This window comes from Elgaria multicarinata, chromosome 1 (genome assembly GCF_023053635.1).
Source record: "Elgaria multicarinata webbii isolate HBS135686 ecotype San Diego chromosome 1, rElgMul1.1.pri, whole genome shotgun sequence".
Classification (NCBI taxonomy): Eukaryota; Metazoa; Chordata; class Lepidosauria; order Squamata; family Anguidae; genus Elgaria; species Elgaria multicarinata.
The window spans coordinates 93,463,356-93,481,959 of NC_086171.1; the positions used below are offsets into that span (position 1 = coordinate 93,463,356).

At 42.8% G+C, this 18,604-nt stretch overlaps 1 protein-coding gene across 1 annotated transcript in view; it reads right to left on the minus strand.

Moving 5' to 3' along the window:
• The window catches only part of ADAM11 (ADAM metallopeptidase domain 11), a 167,558-nt gene that overhangs the window by 88,464 nt on the left and 60,490 nt on the right, over positions 1 to 18,604 (minus strand). The window contains exons 5-7 of the mRNA XM_063133045.1: positions 17,808 to 17,893; positions 17,231 to 17,297; positions 11,428 to 11,494 (exon numbers count right to left, since the gene is read on the minus strand). Of these exons, the coding sequence (XP_062989115.1) occupies positions 11,428 to 11,494; positions 17,231 to 17,297; positions 17,808 to 17,893 (220 nt within the window). The remainder of the gene's footprint in view (positions 1 to 11,427; positions 11,495 to 17,230; positions 17,298 to 17,807; positions 17,894 to 18,604) is intronic.

An 18,604-nucleotide genomic window follows, 5' to 3' on the forward strand; every position in this document is an offset into this window, starting at 1 on the left:
TTAGCTAGTTTGTTAATCAGAATGTCATGTGGTACTTTGTCAAAAGCTTTGCTGAAGTCAAGATATATGACATCCACAGCATTCCCACAGTCCACAAGGGAGGTTATCCTATCAAAAAATGAGATCAAATTAGTCTGACAGGATTTGTTCCTGACAAATCCATGTTGGCTTCTAGTAATCACTGCATTGATTTCAAGGTGTTTACAGATTGACTTCTTTATAATCTGCTCCAGAATTTTCCCAGGGATGGATGTCAGGCTGACTGGTCTGTAGTTCCCAGGTTCCTCCTTTTTGCCCTTTTTGAAGATAGGGACAACGTTAGCCCTCCTCCAGTCGTCCGGCACCTCACCCGTCTTCCATGATTTTGCAAAGATAATAGACAAAGGTTCTGAGATAATAGACAAAGGAGCTGTGTGTTATCAGTATGCTGATAACACACAGCTCTATCTCCTTATGACATCTGAATCAGGAGAGGCTGTGCAAGTCCTAGTTCAGTGCCTAAACTCAGTAATGGGCCAATAATGGGCCAATAAACTGAAGCTGAATCCTGGCAAGATGGAAGCCCTGTGGCTGAGGGGTTCCCAAGTCTGGGAAATACGCTCATTACCTGTTCTGGATGGGGTTTCATTCCCTCTGAAAGATCAGGTTCGTAGTTTGGGAGTACTCCTATGTCCATTATTATACCTGGAGGCCCAAGTGGCTGCGGCGGTTTAGAGTGCCTTTTACCAGCTTTGGCTGGCTTGCTACCTACCGCCTCTTCTGGACAGGGATAGCTTGGCCACAGTGGTAAGGGCATTAATAACCTCAAGACTGGATTACTGCAATGCGCTCTATGTGGGGCTGCCCTTAATACTGCTCCAGAAGCTGGAGCTAGTGCAGAATGCAGCAGCTCGGCTGTGGTCAGGAGCTGCCTCTTTTCAGCATATAACTCCTTTGCTGAGGGAATTGCACTGGCTACCTATTGGCTACCAGGCCAGGTTTATGGTTTTAGTCCTAGTGTACAAAGCCCTAAACAACTTGGGACTAGGATACCTGAGAGAGAGCCTTTTCCCTTACCACCCTACTTGATCGCTGAGGTCGTCAGAGGGTATGCTCCTGGTGGTTCCACGTGGACCTATGGCCCAATTGGGATCCACCAGGAGAAGAGCCTTTAGAGTTCCCTTCTCTGTGGAACTCTCTGCCCCTGGAGATCAGGCAGGCGCCAACACTAGGCTGCTTCCGGTGCCTCCTGAAAACCACTCTGTTTCGAGAAGCCTTCCTCAACTGACTAGCCACTGTTTTTCTGGTTCCTTTGTTTTTAAATTGAACGATTTTAATTTGATTTTTAAATCTTCTTTTATTGTTTATACCTATGTTCACCTCTCTGGAATCTGTATTAGATAATTGAGTGGTATATAAATATTGTAAATAATAATGATGATGATAATATACACCACAAGCTTATAAGCATTTAATACCACTTGAATTATCATGGCTTTGTTAGAGAAGTCTCTCCATTTTTAACAGGAAACTGTAAAGTAGCCATCATATTGCAGGCAAAATGTCATAATGTCATGTATGCGAAAATATCTCCTTGTATGCATCCTTGCATCTGTCTTATCTAATATAAACAAGAGCTCCGGCTCCAGTATTCCTGTGTCAAAGTTAACTTACTGTAAGGCCAAAGGTATTGTTTATAGAACAGAGAGAATTGTTTAGCATAATTAGCTATGCCCCAGTGTTATGTTCTGATTGGTTTATGCTGCTACTGGGCCCTGCCCCTTTCAAGCTCAAATACTGTACTGTATTCCCTATGTCTTTTGTCTGATTGCTCCCTTTGAAGAGACCAGGCCTTGATAACTAATCAATAAAGTGCTTTTTGAACCCTCTGTCGCTGGAATGGTGGAGTCGTGCTTAAGGGCTGTTTGGATTTCGTCCTTGGGTGAAAAGAACATTGATCTAACAAACGGTGCCGTGACTCGGATATAACCCGGATGTAACCCATGTCGGATCCATGCCTGCCTTGATTGAGGAAGCGATCGCCAAGAGATTTCTCTTGCCTCTAGTAGGTTGAATCGTGCACTGTACAGACATGGAGAACGAATTGATGGGACCATTCGAGCCAAGGTTACAAAACCGACTCCACCCCAACAGATGGAAGGGAACAGGCAACAACAAATTGCAATCAGACGTGATAAGAAAGGGCGAAGACGGGAGACGGCTATTTGGTGAGTAAAAAGCCCCCCATGGACCCTGACAGGGAAATGAGGGAGGGTGGTAACTCTATTGTTCATAGTCCGTATTGGAAAAGAATCCCCGAGCCCATTGGTTAAGGTTGTTGTCTTTGGGAAAGCTTTCATTGAAATTGAAATTGAAAAAAGAAATTTTGAAACTGTGTATGAATGAGTTAAAAAAATGTTTTGTGAACATCTTTTTATGTTAGATTGCCCCCTTGTGGATCTTTTGATCCAAAGTTAATTTCAGCTGTGTCATTGGAATCAATTTGCAAACATAGAAATGTAATTAAGTAAATGTACCTCTCAAAGGATCGCCCTTGAGTGTTGGAATGTGAATTACAGAAAAGCTAATGTTTGTGTTAAAAGTAGAAGATTTGAGCTTGCAAGGGGCAGGGCCCAGTAGCAGCATAAACCAATCAGAACATAACACTGGGGCATAGCTAATTATGCTAAACAATTCTCTCTGTTCTATAAACAATACCTTTGGCCTTACAGTAAGTTACAGAAAGTTAACTTTGACACAGGAATACTGGAGCCGGAGCTCTTGTTTATATTAGATAAGACAGATGCAAGGATGCACACAAGGAGATATTTTCGCATACATGACATTATGACATTTTGCCTGCAATATAATGGCTACTTTACAGTTTCCTGTTAAAAATGGAGAGACTTCTCTAACATTTCCCCCCCTTTTAAAGCGATTTAAAACTTAAGCTTGCTAGCTTCTTCTAGATCACCTGTGGCTAAGGCTTCATAATGCAAATACATTTGCTGGTGGATTACAGATTTTGCAAGATTTTTCACAAGAGACAAAATACAGGGAAGACAAAAAGCAAGGATAAACAAAATCATTACAATGGAACAAAATACAATGCAAGAAATCTTTCTTTTAACTACTCCATATTGGATAACTAACTATTGAGCCTTCTAAATAGATCATCAGTGGGTGGTTGTCTTGTTTTACCCTACCCAGTGCCTGTTTACCCTACCCTGTGCCTGTTTGCATTCTCTTCCCCTCCTTATTGTTTTATTATGATTTTATTAGAATGTAAGCCTATGCGGCAGGGTCTTGCTATTTACTGTTTTACTCTGTACAGCACCATGTACATTGATGGTGCTATATAATTAAATAATAATAATAATAATACTGTATTCCCTATGTCTTTTGTCTGATTGCTCCCTTTGAAGAGACCAGGCTTTGATTACTAATCAATAAAGCGCTTTTTGAACCCTCTGTCGCTGGAATGGTGGAGTCGTGCTTAAGGGCTGTTTGGATTTCGTCCTTGGGTGAAAAGAACATTGATCTAACAGCTTGCTCCTAAGAATCCTGGCATTTGTGAAAATTTAAAACATCACCCTGCCAATTCAAATGCAGTCCGTCATTATACCTGTATTGTTTGTTCAGGGGAGGGGCACTGTGGTTGTGTATGGGTGACTTTAGTGCTTCAAAAGCCATTTTGTTATACCTATATTACTGGGAGTCAGTGAATACCACTCTAGTGTACTGTAGTGCTGATGGATTGTCGTTGTTTTAAGAGGAATGCAGTTTGTGGTAGGATGGGCTACGAAGTTAACAGCTAGGAGACCTTTTGAAACAGCACAATCCTCTGCATATCACCTGCGAATGCTAGGTCTTTTTCTGTCTAAACATGCATAGGATTATCCCAAATGGAATATTTGAAGTGCGCTATCAAGTCTCCCCTCAGCCTTCTCTTCTCAAAGCTAAACATGCCGAGTTCTTTCAGTCTCTCTTCACAGAGTTTTGTTTCCAGACCCCTGATCATCCTCACTGCCCTCCTCTGAACCCCATCTAGCTTGTCTGCATCCTTCTTGAGGTGTGGTGCCCAGCACTGGACACAATACTTACAATGAGGCCTAACCAGGGCTGAATAGAGGGGAACCAGTACCTCGCAAGATTTGGAAGCTATACTTCTATTAATACAGCCCAAAATAGCATTTGCTTTTTTTGCAGCCACATCACACTGTTGGCTCATATTCAGCTTGTGATCTACAACAATTCCAAGATCCTTCTCACTTGTAGTATTGCTGAGCCATGTGTCCCCATCTTGTAACTGTTCATTTAGTTTATTTTCCCTAGGTGTAGAACTTTGCATTTATCTCTGCTAAATTTCATTCTGTTGTTTTCAGCCGAGCATTCCAGCCTATCAAGATCACTTTGAAATTTGTTTCTGTCTTCCGGGGTATTAGCTATCCCACCCAATTTTGTGTCTTGTCTGCAAATTTGATAAGCATTCCCAGTACCTCCTCATCAGTCATTAATACAAATGTTGGAGAGCACTGGGCCCAGGACTGAGCCCTGCGGTACCCTGCTCATTACCTCTCCCAAGTTTGGGATTAGCACTCTTTAAGTCTGATTCTGTAGCCATCTGTGGATCCACTTAATAGTTCCATCTACCTCACTTTTACTAGTTTGCTGATCAAAATGTCAGGGGGTACTTTTGTCAAAAGCTTTGCTGAAGTCAGGATGTATTACGTGGATAGCATTCCCACAGCTCACAAGGGAGGTTACCTGATCAAAGAATGAGTCTTTGGGTCTGGGAAGAGTGAACTGGGTCAAAAATGAACTAAAACAAATTCCTCATACATCCCTAGCTGACAATTAGTTTGTTAAAAACAAGTAGCAGAAGATGGGCATAAACTTGGCAACTTTATTAGAACTCTCTTTCCTAACTATTCAATAGCAAGCTGAAAGTCTGACCCTGAAGCAGTTTTAAAGATTTAGATTGCAATCCCAGGCTGCCACTGCGCCCTATTATTATTTATTATTATTATTTATTTATATAGCACCATCAATGTACATGGTGCTGTACAGAGTAAACAAAGCACATTCCAGTTTAGCTGACATACTGCTTGGAGGTAAGAGCATCTAGGCTGTTGAACTACCATCTGGATTGTTGCAGATATTCATTGGCAAATAGTGTCAGGAAACAGGAAAGTTTCAGCACTGCAATGGGCCTTCTGGTTTAGTTGATTTAATTAGAAATAGGGTTAGTTGATTTAATTAGAAATAGTTTGTAAGGGTTTGGGCCTATTCAGCCTGCGGAATGTCAGAAATTGTTTATCACAAGTTAATCACTCCGCTGTGGCACCCCGGTTGTGGAATGAGCTCCCCAGAGAGGTCCGCCTGGCGCCTACAGTGTACTCCTTTCATCGCCAGCTGAAGACCTTTTTATTCCCTCAGTATTTTAACACTTAATTTTAACTTAAATGTAAATTTTACTATTTTAACTCTGTATTTTAATCTTATATCAATTTTTGCTGCGTGGTTTTATTCCGGTTGTGCTTTTTATATTGTATTTTGTATTTGTGTTTTTAACTTGTTGGTTGTTCTATGATGGTTTTAATTTTTGTGAACCGCCCAGAGAGCTTCGGCTATTGGGCGGTATAAAAATGTAATAAATAAATAAATAAGTGTTCTCGGAAAAGAGCCAGGGGGAGTCACTCTACTCTCCATCCGCCTGCTGGCTTTGGCCTTGGGCAAAGAAGTTCTGCATGCAAACTTGACAGAGTTAGGGAGTTTGCAGAATGGTCACCCAAATTGAAGTGTCATCTTGGAGGGCTGAGCAGTGACGCCCTGTACTGTTCGGACAGGGGCCTTTGCTGAAAGGCAAAAAACCCTTCTTTGTCAAGTCATCTGGAGGAGGCATCTTACAGTCCCCTTTTAAGCTGATATCTTGTCTGCATTGCCCGTAGCCTGATCCATCATGGTCTGGGGCTCTGGAGGCACTCTGCACATTGACTCTCCTACTTGGAACTTTGGATTGCTGAGGACTTGCCATGAAAAGTACTGTGAGACTTGTGGATTGTGTGTCTTTGTTTGTCGTCAGCTCAGTGTACTGGCAGACTGGGTTTGATCTACGACTTTTGGACTTTCCCCTGCCCACCCCCAGTGCTGAAATCTGTAATAGCACCTCTGCTCAGATGTGAGAAAGGGGACACTCCGTACATGTTCAAAGATGCCCCTTTTTTCCAGAAACCATAAAAAATATTCCAAGCAGATTAGCATCAAGTGTATTATAATCTATCAAGACCCTTATAACTAGGTGCAGAAATAATTTCTGGAAATGGACTAAATTAACATACACTTTATGAAATTCAGAATTTGGATCCAGAAAATAGGCGTACCACATTCAGATTTGAAACATGATAAATGTTAGGAATTTTTACCCTTCTTAAAACCAAATTATATTCTAATGTAATCATGGGAATATTTGGATGGCATTAGGTTCTAGGTAGGGTTGGGCGAAATCGTCTGTGTCCACCTTACAGACGCTTGCCCCTCGTTGGCGCTGTCCACCACCGGCTTGCTGGGCCATGCCAGCCTCCTCTGAGCCTTGGCTTGGCTCAGTGAGCACTCGGCAGCTGCCCACACTGGCTCGTGCACATAAATGCTTTACCCTTGCATTAATAGGGCCTTTACACAGCAGGATGAAGTGAGCATTTTCTGGAGACTCCAGAAATTGCGCACTTTCCTCTGCTGCATTAATGGTGGCCACCATTAATGTAGAGAGGGAGAGCCACGATGTTGGCAGCCAGGACAGGTGGCTCCAAGTGCTTGTAGGGGCCTTGTGAGTGCTCGGGCGCCAGTCCATGCTTGCACCTGTCATGCCCTCACTAGAGGAATCTTCCTCAGAAGAAGTACAGCCTCCAGAAACCAGGGGGACACCACATCAGTCTCTGGCACCAGACCAGGAGCCTGGGCCTTCATGGACCCTAGGGTGACCATATGGAAAGGAGAACAGGGCTCCTGTATCTTTAACAGTTGTATAGAAAAGAGAATTTCAGCAGGTGTCCTTTGTATGCATGCAGCACCTGCTGAAATTCCTTTTTCATCACAACAGTTAGGACAGGCTCCTGCAGCTTTAATTGTTGTGATGAAAAGGGGAATTCCATCAGGTGCTGCATTCATATAAATGACACCTGCTGAAATTCCCTTTTCTATACAATTGTTAAAGATACAGGAGCCCTGTCCTCCTTTCCATATGGTCACCCTATTAATTCAGGGGGGGATTCCAGGTCCTTCCCTGTCAAGGAGAGGGGTTTCTGACTCTGAAGCAGATGATGAGCAATCCCCTGACCCCCAGGAGCGTTGTCACCTCAAGTGACAGTCCAGTAGGCCTCGTGTAAGAAGGAGTACTCGCTTGCAAAGACAGTCTCCTTAGGAGAAAGCAACTCCTCTCTAGTCAGAGAGCACTAATGGACAGCAGATGAAACTGGGTGGGGCTCAGCAGCCTTTGCTACTAAAAGCCAGCAATCAGAGCTTGCTAGTTGGTGAAAACAATGTCTTATCAGGTTCTCCAACCTCATTTCCTGGTTTTCTGACCCTGCCTTGCTCCTAAACCCTGTGCTGTGTCCTTGGACTCCTGCTTGACTCTGGTACTGGATTGTGTATGTGTTGGATTGCCTAACTGTGCTTTGACTCTGTTTAATCAGTCCTGCTTTGCCTGACTCCATATACTGAACCACTGCTGCTTTGCCTCAACTCCCTTGAACAGAAACCTGTCTGCTGGAACATTGGCCTTGTGGTCAGCCCTATAACTAAGGTTGGTACAGCCAATGCAGGACAGTGCCAAGCGTGCCTGACTGGTTCCAGGGGACCAAATGCAAGGCAGCCTGTTGGCCTCCTGGACCCAGGTGAATGTTCATGGCAACCCTCGTTCTAGGCATACCACAACTGATAGAGTTCCTCCCATAGTTTCTATTATTAGAGATATGTCGCGCATAATGTTATGTCAATTACACTTTGAACTGTTTTCTCATGCTATGGAGCAATCCAAATCTAAAAATTAGTAAGAAAATATTTTTGTGGTGGACATGGACAGATAAGGCAATTTTTACTTTGGATCAATTGGTGGGTGCTAATGATGTGTTCTTGTCATTTTCTACTCTGCATACCAAATATAATTTGTCAAATATGGCTGAATAGCAATACTTGCAATTGCAGCATTTGTTAGTATCTAGGTTTGGCCCAGCTGCTTCTACAGCATCAGAATCTCAGTCGTTATTGGAAGAACTTATTGATGCTGGTCAGGTGAAATGACCAATAATCCATGTCTATAAATATGTGTTATTAGCGAATAAATATTATATACAGGTAGGGTGACCAGATGACCAGATGCCTCTCTAGGGCAACCAGGGCTGGGCCCCAATTTACCAGGGAAAAGGCCCAGAGGACATGTTCCTGGACTTTCGGGAACACTTCCTCCAGCCCCCTCCCAGTGCCAATCTGGCCTTCTCCTTGGCTGATGCAATCGCCCTAGGAGGAAGAAGCAAGAGAAGAAGCAAGGAGGAGGTAAGACTGAGGGCTGTGTATGTGAGAGTGTATGGGTGCATGGTTATCTGAGTGTGTGTGTGTGTGCGTTTCAGAGTGGGTGATCCTGAGTGTGTGTGTGTGTGTGTGTGTGTATGTGTTCGTGTGCTGGCACTGTTTGAGTGTATTGTTGTCTGAATGGGATGCCTGGTTGTTTGACTATGAATGGATGCATGTGCATGTTTGCAGTGGGGGGGGAGGGCTGTAGTTTGCAGTGTGTGAGTTGGGGGGATGATTTGGAGGTGATATTCCTATTAAATGCATTTTGACCCATATTTTTGACGTATATTGTTCATCCTTCTTAAAAATCTTTTAAAAAATTAACAGGGTTGCCATTATTATAATGATCATCATCTATCTCTCTTTTCCTGCTCGTGGTGGCTTTTCTAGATGAACGTAATGGGCTTTACCAACTCATGTTGTCTTTTACTGATTCAGAAATTTCCTGACTATTGAACATGTTTTAAATATGACTGTTTTCTGGATGTTGGTGTACATGTATTTTGATGGGCCTAATTTCTAGGGGTGTGCTCTGCTCTGTTACGGATCCCTGAATCCGAAATTGAGTGGGCCAATCCGGACCTTCTAAGCCTGGTTCCGGAGTGAATCAGGGGAGGTCCGGATTCCTGTATTGAACAGAGGCTTGGACTTGATGGCCTTATAGGCCCCTTCCAACTCTACTATTCTATGATTCTATGACCTGAAGTGGTTTGGAGCGGTCTGAAGCAATTCGGACCATTCCAAAGCTTCGGAGCCAGGTAAGTGGGGAGGGGAGCTTACTTGGCTCCCCTGACCACCACCGCCATCCATGCAGCAACTGCGGCAGAGCCAGGTAAGTAGGGAGGGGGGCTTACCTGGCTCCACTGCCGCCGCGGTCCATGCAGTGGTGGAGCCAACTAAGTGGGGGAGGGGGCTTACCTGGCTCCATTGGCTGTGGCCGCCGCGGTCCTTGCGGCAGCTTCAACTGCCGCCCATGCCTTAGGCGCGGGCGGCAGTCGAAGCCGCTGCATGGACCACGGTGGCAGCAGACGACAGAGCCAGGTAAGGGGAGAGGGTGGCTTACCTGGCTCTGCCACCCGCCGCCACCATGGTCCATGCAGCGGCCAAGCCAGGTAAGGAGGGAAGGGAGCTTATTTGGCCTCATTTTGTCCCCCCTTCCCCACTTACCTGCCTTTGCCATCTGCCACATTTTAAGATGCTTTTAGAAGGTTTTAGGATGTTTTTAAGGATGTTTTTAACAATGTATATTATGTTTTAATTCAGTTTTATGTATTTTATCGTTTATTGTTGTTCCCCGCCTCAATCAAAATGGAGAGGCGGGTAAGAAATAAAATTATTATTATTATTAAGTGGGGAAGGAGGGCAAAATGGCGTCCGAATATCGATCCAGACCTCCGGATCTCGCTCTGGATCTGATTCCGGAGCAGATCGGGGAGGTCTGGATTGGGATCAGAAGCGGTTCGGGGAGGGCGTGCACAGCCTTCATAATTTCTGAAGCTTTCCTGTAAAAATAATAATAATGATGTGATGCTGGTGACTGATGTGACTAACAGAATAATTGTAACTTTTTCCTGTTGCCATAGTTCTTTAACTTCCATAGCCAGTGGTGTATATTTTTCTCTCTTGACCGCTTCCTTTTCTGCAGCATTTTTGTCATTAGGTATTGCTATGTCAATGAGGTAGGTGTGTTTTTCTTGGTTGTTTTTGACTGTTATGTCTGGTTGAAGTTGAAACAAGCTAAGAGGTGCTAGTCTTTAGTCCATTTTGTTCCATGGCTAATGTTTGCAGGGTAATAGTAGTTTATACTCTTTCTGAATGCTTGTTTGCTTGTTTGTTGTACTAGATTTTTCTGTACTTGTCAACTGCTTCATTTGTTCATTGGTAGCAGTATGCTGAATGTGTGAGTATGAATAGGAGAAAGGTGATGGGGAAAGACTGTTAAATGTTAGGAAAGGTGAAACTATGGTCATCCAGTGAAGGATTTGCAGTCAGAAAAGAAATTTGAGGGAAGGGGAGACTGTATCACACACAGTATAGCAAAAGCTTCAACGTACAGCAAAAGCTACAAAAGTAGGAATGAGTGAAGTTAATTTCAGATACATTGAATGTCTCACTTATTCTTTATTCTAGTGATGTTAACATTAAGATGTTATGTAGAACAGGTTTGTCTTAATTGTGTGCTGTGAAATCAGACATGTGACCAAGGCGATTGTTTGTGGGCACACCCCTCTGGGGCTGGGCATGTTGGTGAGCAGGCCCCCTTGGGGGCAGCCATGTTGTCCTCCTTTTTGGTTTCCAAAATATGGTCACCCTAATACAGGATTTTAAGCAGAAAGGGAATAGCAGTTGGATTGTCCCATTTTGCCTAATCAGTTGTTTGCTACTTTGGCACTTAAAGCTGTTGAGTCTAAAGGTTTTAGGCTATGTCTTACTCAACAAAAACTTCTCATTATTATATTGATAAATTTTGTACTGGAACAGTCTTTAATATTCACCGATGTACACACTCCTTTAAATTATTTACCTGCTTTATGGAAACTAACACACTGAATGTATTTATTTATTTATTTATTACATTTTTATACTGCCCAATAGCCGAAGTTCTCTGGATGGTTCACAAAAATTCTTTGTATTCTTCGTGTCCTTTTGACAGTTGAAGATTTAAAAATGGAATTAAAAAGCCATGCCAAGTTTAATAAACAAAACATTTTCACATCCAGTATTGTTATACTAGTGTACTTCCTCTCAGGAATCTTTGGTAATTAGAAAATAAAACTGGATATTACCCATATGCACATTTAAAGTTTGAAAGCTCAGAATTTGCTCCAACTCTTAAAGCACAAAATATCCTAGATCCCTTTGGGAGACAACCAAGTTTACCTGGTTCTGTGCAGCCCTGGGTAGAATGTGGCAGAGGTGTCTGGTAGATCTGATGAGGAAGTGGCCCCTGCTGTGGGCAACAAAAGAAGAGGGAATTTGCAACAGCTCAGGATTCTATCCTTTTAAAGGAGAACACAGTGAATACCCTCTTAGTCCCCTTAGCCACATATTCACCAATAGTTACTTCCATTTAGTAACACCTTAAGCATGTTTTCTTAAAATACCTGTTTGTTCTTATTGAATCAATAGAAACCAGAAACACAGACTCCGTATCACTTTATCTCATAGACTCATAGAAGAGTTGAAAGGGGCGACAGGAGTGAACAACTCAAAGCACTCTGGGGGGCACATTTATAAAGAGTTCTGTGGGTGCTTCCAGACGGGCCTTTTATTGTATCTTTGCCTTGCCTAATTCATGGAAGTTTATGCGGGATCAAGATGACATCATCTTCCACTCCTAACTCTCTAGTGTTTCCCCACTTCTTCTTCTATCTTTTTTCTTATTGAGACAAAGCCCTTAAGGAAAAAAGACGGAATAGCTGCACAATGCCTTCTGACTCATCTGACCCCTTCGTCTGGAAGCACCCTCAGATTCTCAGCGCTGTTCTAAATGGGTGAATTCATAGCACGCTTGTGATTGGCCACTCACGGAAGTTTGTGGGTCCGTTATATGACATTGTCAACAGCCAGGTTTTCTCCTGTGGTTTTCCCTGGTAATCCCATTTTTTAAAAAATAGAGATAATGCAGTATTTAATTTATCACAGGATTTATTCTGCCACTAGATGACGCTATTTCATTTAAAAGAATAGCATTCTCTTTTCAATTTAAAATCATGTGGTTGCTGTTGGTCACTGCCTGAAGGAGCCCATAGTGAACGCGAAAAGACCTGAGAAAAAGAAAGCCTGGTAAGGATGCAGGTTTTTCTTAATGTAGAGTTATGGCAGAGTGAGCCAATATATGGGGAAGGAGCAGGATTGTCGTGGCAGCATGCTCCACTTCTGACCTAGTTTGAAGGTCTTAAGAGAGCCTTACTGTGCACAACAGTATGTGTCTCTCTACACTATTGGAATCCAGAACAAATAGGAATTCAATCACACAGAAAAATCCTATGTGCATTGGATATGGTCAGACGTTCAAATGGATGTGGTTAGGTTGGAGGATGACAGAGCCTGCCACCATGATTCCACTCGCCACGCATATTAACTCAACCCTAATTTAACTAACTTAGGAGAGTTGTATGACTACAATAATTCAATGCTTTCTTTTAAACCTGTTCTACATTAACCTTCATTTTCTTTCTGTTTCTCTCATATCTTTTCACTCTCTGCACCACTGCAGGTCTCTTTGATACCACCCCGTCCTACCCCACTCCTGTTATCTCTCCTGCCTTCTCTCTGTATCATGATCTCTCTTACCCCACTTTTTCTGTTTTCCCACTCACAGGATAGGATCTCCGAAGTTACCCTTTCTTTTCCTCCATGTATCTGATAGCTCTCTCCTGTCAATGCCCTATCCTTCAGCTGTACCCTCATAGTTTCCTCCAATGGGTCTCTGTAAACTGTTACCCCCTTTTCTTCTGCACCCTATAGCATTCTTTCATCTCTCAGAACAACCATAAGTCTCCCTGCACCCCGAAAGGAAGCTGTCTTAAACCAGATCAGAATGCTGACCCCTCTGGCATGGCATGGTCTATTCTGACTGGCAGTAAGCAGCTCCCCAGTTTCAGGCAGAAAAAGGCCATTCTCATCATCTAGTACATCAGCCTTCCCCCACCTGTTGCCCTCCAGCTGTTTGGACTACAACCCCTAGCATTCCTCACCATTGAACCTGCTGATTGGAGCTTACAGGAATTGAAGTCCAAAACATCTGAAGGACACAGGTTTGGGAAAGGCTATACTTGATCACTTTGGCTGGATATGACAGGTATTGAGCCTGCGATACAGAGCATGTGCTCTATCTGCATGCAGATAAGGAGAGCTCATTCATAGAGTATACGATCTATGACCAACCTCTTATTCTTATTCCCTACCCCACAGGTATTTGTGCAATCCATCTCTTGGTTCCCACTTGTTCCTTCCGTTAATTCTCTGTCTCTGTTTCTCATTTTCTCTCTCTGTTTCTATGTACCCAGTATTACCACCTTCTGTCTGTCCCTATTCCTCCTTGCTGTGTTTGAGGGCAACAACACACTAGGCTTTCATTCTCCCAGCCGTTCATACCAGCGCAGGAATCATAGAGATTCGTCACACGAGGCTGAAATCCTGCATTGTTACCAGGGCTTTCTACTTCAGGTTTCTTTCCAGGATTATCATGGGCATCTTTACATGGCGGAAACATGATTTGAATTCAATTGTAAACTTCCTTTCTCTGCAATCTTTTCCATTACGCAGCACCATCTGTTGGCTGAATTATAGAACATCATCAGCATTTCACACAGACAATCAATAGGAATAACACTCCTTATCGTGTTATCTCTGATACTTTTGAAAGCAAGATAAAGGTCTTAAACTGTGGGAGGGGCCCTGGAATTGATGGTGTTGTTTAAACTTGTTGGTGTTGTTTGTGAACCGCCCAAACAGCTCCAGCTATTGGGCGGTATAGAAATGTAATAAATAAATAAATAAAGGACCTGCAAAGTTCTGTGAGCAGCTGAGCTTAATCCCATGTAAAAGGGCTCATAAGACTGGAAAAACTGGACCTGCCCCACCCTACACTTTTGAATCCAGGGAGAGGAAGAGCAATGCAGATATAGTGATACAGCTATTCTTCCACATTTACTCCCACTTTTGATGGGCCACAGATGTTCCTACAAAGATGTGAGAAACAGCCACAAGCATTGGACATTTGGACTTCAGAGGGTAGCAAATACACAGGTAGAGGGCACAACAGGAGTTGTGCACCCCTGTCCTAAGTCATGATATGTTTGTTGTGAATGTTATTGGACCAGTGAGTTCCTGAATGAAACAGTGTTCTAGGAATTCCTCAATGAGAAGATCAAGAATGGCAGATGAAATATCCAGAAACAGATTGCCCAAGGTCTGATCTGCAGTTGCAGCAGAATGAGGGCAGAATGAGGTGGTGGAATGAACTGCACCATTGCAGGTGGAATGTACTATTTTTGTAATGTTCCTCTAGGTTGAAGATACCTTGCAAATAGATAGACCAGCACAGCAGGCAAATAGCTGGGCTAAAAGAACTTCTCTCCCTGATTGTATTTATTATGCCAAGACAGGAGCTGTCCACATGTGCAATCATCAAACAAAACCTCAATCTCCAGAGTCAATAGGCTTGACTATATGAAACAGTCAGTATCAGCAATTCAGACTCGAATTCCTTGACTAAGCTGCCCCAACTCTAACTAGCTACTTAAAGATCTCTTTGATAGATGCACTATGGTACGCTAGAATGATGTTGCAAATCTAATGTTACATTTCAGCAAAAGGCTTTCTCTGTTCCATCCTCAGGGAGGATTTCCCTCTAAAGACCTCCTGTGAAGAACCAAAGGTGGTGTACTAGTTTTCTGTTTACAAGGAGTGCTTATGGGGGGAACATTCAAAAGTGGTATACCTCACCTGCAGCCTGAAGTGGTACAGTCCAATCTTCTACCTCAGAATTGAACCACTTCATTGTGCTGTATGTGTAAACCCCGTCTAGCTCTATCATCTCCTGCAACCCACTGCCAGAGGAAAGTATTCAGTATGTTATTGGACACACACTCCATTCACGTGGCATGACAATGAGCCCAAGAGGCCTGCTTGAGCAGCATATGAATTAAGGTTTCACTTAGAACACTTCTCAAATTCCTTTGCAACATGTGGGTAGAGGTCTGTATCAGTGTGTCTGCTAACATATAAAGAGTTCAATGAAATTAAAATGTTTGAAAACCACTGACCCCATTGAAAGTGGCCCACACAAACATGATTAGATAGAACTATGGACATCTTTTGTTTAACTGCTGTTACAATGATGAAGGTGTGAAAATTTAAAATGAATTCCCCCCCACCCTGCCCATTCACTAAGTTAAATGCAGCCATCTCCGATCACATTTATGACTGAGTGTCTTGGTCAGAGAGAGTATGCATTCCAGGCAAGCTTCAGCCCAAGCACCTCTGTTTATAAAACAAAGCAATCCTAAAATATCCAAACAAGAGACAATTGGGATCTATGAGCCATGTGGACACCCCCACCCCATATGTTTGAAGAGAAGAGAGCTTGAGGGGATACAAAGATGGGAAGCCGTATGGAACCAGAGACTAACTGGCAGCTCTGGAGCTTGAGAAGGCCGATCTCTGTAATGAGATAGGTCTGGACTCAATCTTGTTTACAATTGTACCTTCTGACTAGGAAGCCTTTTTTCCACTCACCGCCGACGTTTCAAAATTCTGTGGATGACTGAAATCCAGGCGCACTCAGCAGAGGGACTGAGTGGTTATTCAGTAGTAAAGAATAACTTGCTCATGCTCAGAGGCACTCCTTTATTCCTGATTCACACATTACATTTCTGAACATCCTAGTTTTCCAGTCCCTAGTGGTATAGAAAGCACCAGCTCAAATTTGTTACTCTCACTTTGTTTTTTCCTCCATGCCTTTGCTAAAATATGGACTATATATTATTGTGCCCAAAGCTGCTCCTCTTCTGCAATATTTCCCACCTATCCAAACATACTCTCAAAAAATGGTAGATTGAGGTAGAGGGATATATATGCAATTAATAAGACACATGTTGGAGTGGATGAGTGTGGAGGCTGAAGACTCCCCAAGGAGGGAATGGAAAATATAAGTGGAATCTCCTTCCATTTGCTGCCATGGAAACAGGAGTGAAAGAAGGCACCCAGGGAAACTCTTCAATATTTCTTGTGCAAAGGGATTGCTGGACATATATTAGGCTGAGTGGGGAAAGAAAACATGTACAGAGGATACCTTAAATTCATAGGACAGTATCCAATGATAGTTCTATAAAAACTAGGCCCATTGACTTCAATGGGTCTATTCTGTGTTGGAGTATCATTAGTTACTGCCCATACCAACCAGCTTCTAATAGCTATAAAAGGACCCAATTTCTATGGGGATAGGCTTCAGATGTGTATTGAATTTGTACCAATACTAGAGTTCTGGAGAGTCATAATTCAGACACCTGTTTTCCACTACTGAATATTGGAGGGGTTGCAATCTTACAGCTCTACTACATGAAGTTGCTTCTGAGGAAGTGAAAAATGCATGTTTTGAGATGAACTGTACAATGTACATGTATATTAAAAAAAAAAAGAGGAAACAATACAGGTTTTAAAGTTTTCAGCAAGTTGGGCATGTGAAGATTATGTCCTCATAGTCTTTAAACTGACATTTGTCTCTGAGCTTTGCCATGCCAAGAAAGCAGGAGTATAAAATGTATTTATTTTATTTGTATTCCACCCTTTCTCCAGTGAGCTCAAGGCAGTAGCACATATGGGGTTATCCCATTTTATCATCACAAAAACTTTGTGAGGTAGAGTAGGGTGAGAGATAATGACTGACTCAAGGTTATCTAGTAAGCTTCATAGCTGAGCAGGGATTTGAACGTAGGTCTCTGCACTCTAACCCTAATATTCTGCCCCATACACCTACACTGAGCAGGTTATAAGAGATTGTCCTAGAACAAGTTCCAAGAGCTTAGAGAGGTTTAGAGTTCGGGGGAGTAAGCAAAAGACAAACGAATCCAATGCATTGTTTCCCTTGGCCTTCCTTTCACCTCTGGGCATGAAACCCAAGAGAGGTATCTCCATGGCAGTGATGGAATTACAGCCTGTTCCAGGCCTTCCTTACCTCTTGGGGCTCAGGTGAATTGTGAGGCTCCAGAAGATATGTAGCCTTTCCATCGGAGAAAACACCACTGAGGGAAAGGTGCAGAGAAATATTAAGAGGTCAGTCAGTCAGTCAGTCATAGCAGTGAGACACCCGACTACCTACCACTAGCACTTGGTGACACTGGTTGCACCAGTTTGCAAACGTGGTTCTTATATCAGGATACGGACTGAGAGGTTCCTATGCTTGAGTTACATGCTCTTTAGAATTGCTGGGAAATAATATTCACAGGTCCCAAACTAAACTGCAGCTTGGCAGTAATACCCCAGCAATGACAGTGATATGCCAACACCCTCTCAGTGACACTCCACTTACGCAGTATTAGTTTCAAGTCTCCTGATCACATTTGTTTGTTTTACCATTTTCTAAAGTGCTTGCTCATCCACAAGGGATCCCAAAGCCAATATAATATAAATATTACAAATTTTAACAATTTAATTACACAAATTACAAGTTCTGGTCACATGGGCTTTAGCTGGTTGGAAATCTGGCTTTCCCTTCAACGGCTCACTTCCCACCTTCACTGTTCACTACTCACTGCAAGCCGTGGCAACTGGACAGAGCCGCAAAAGAATTTGCTTCTCCACGGAGGCTGCCTTGATAGTAACAGTGTTCACTGGCTCCCTGAAACAGAGCATAAAAAAATATGTAGACAATGGTATTTCTCCATGCCTTTAAGGTTTGTTTTTCTCAAACTCATATAATACAGATTAGTTTGCCCTTCACACAGGGGACTTGAAAGGCAAGGATCACTAACTGGATGTCCCTCGGCTGAGTCTAGCTCCCAAGGGATATCAATCCCCCTTTTGCCAACCCATAGGCAAGAAGAACATGTGGGGGGAGAGGTTGCTGTGGCAACAGGATGCACTAGCAGTTCACTTGGGGGTGGAGTGAAATTCTAGCCCACCATGCTCCATCTTCTCTTCAAAGAGATCCTCCCTTAACATTAGAGAATGTAGGCAATGGTTAGTTTCTAAAGTGACAGATGTTGGGGCTCAGCATTACCTGGAAGATGCAGACTTGTTCCCTAAACCCACATATACAAATGTGCCTTGCAGTAAATTGGTATCTTATAGAAGGCAGTCTACGTGTGGACACATATACAGAGAAACCTTCTAATAATTACCGTATTTCTTCGATTCTAAGACACACTTTTTCCCCCATATAAACATCTCTAAAAACGGGGTGCGTCTTAGAATCGCGGGTGTGTTTATTATTTCTTAGAATCAAAGCTTTTTTTTCTGTTGGTGGTACTGAAATTAGTGTGCATCTTACTATCGATGGCGTCTTAAAATCGAAGAAATACAGTATTATGATTTCATAAATTCTAGAGCT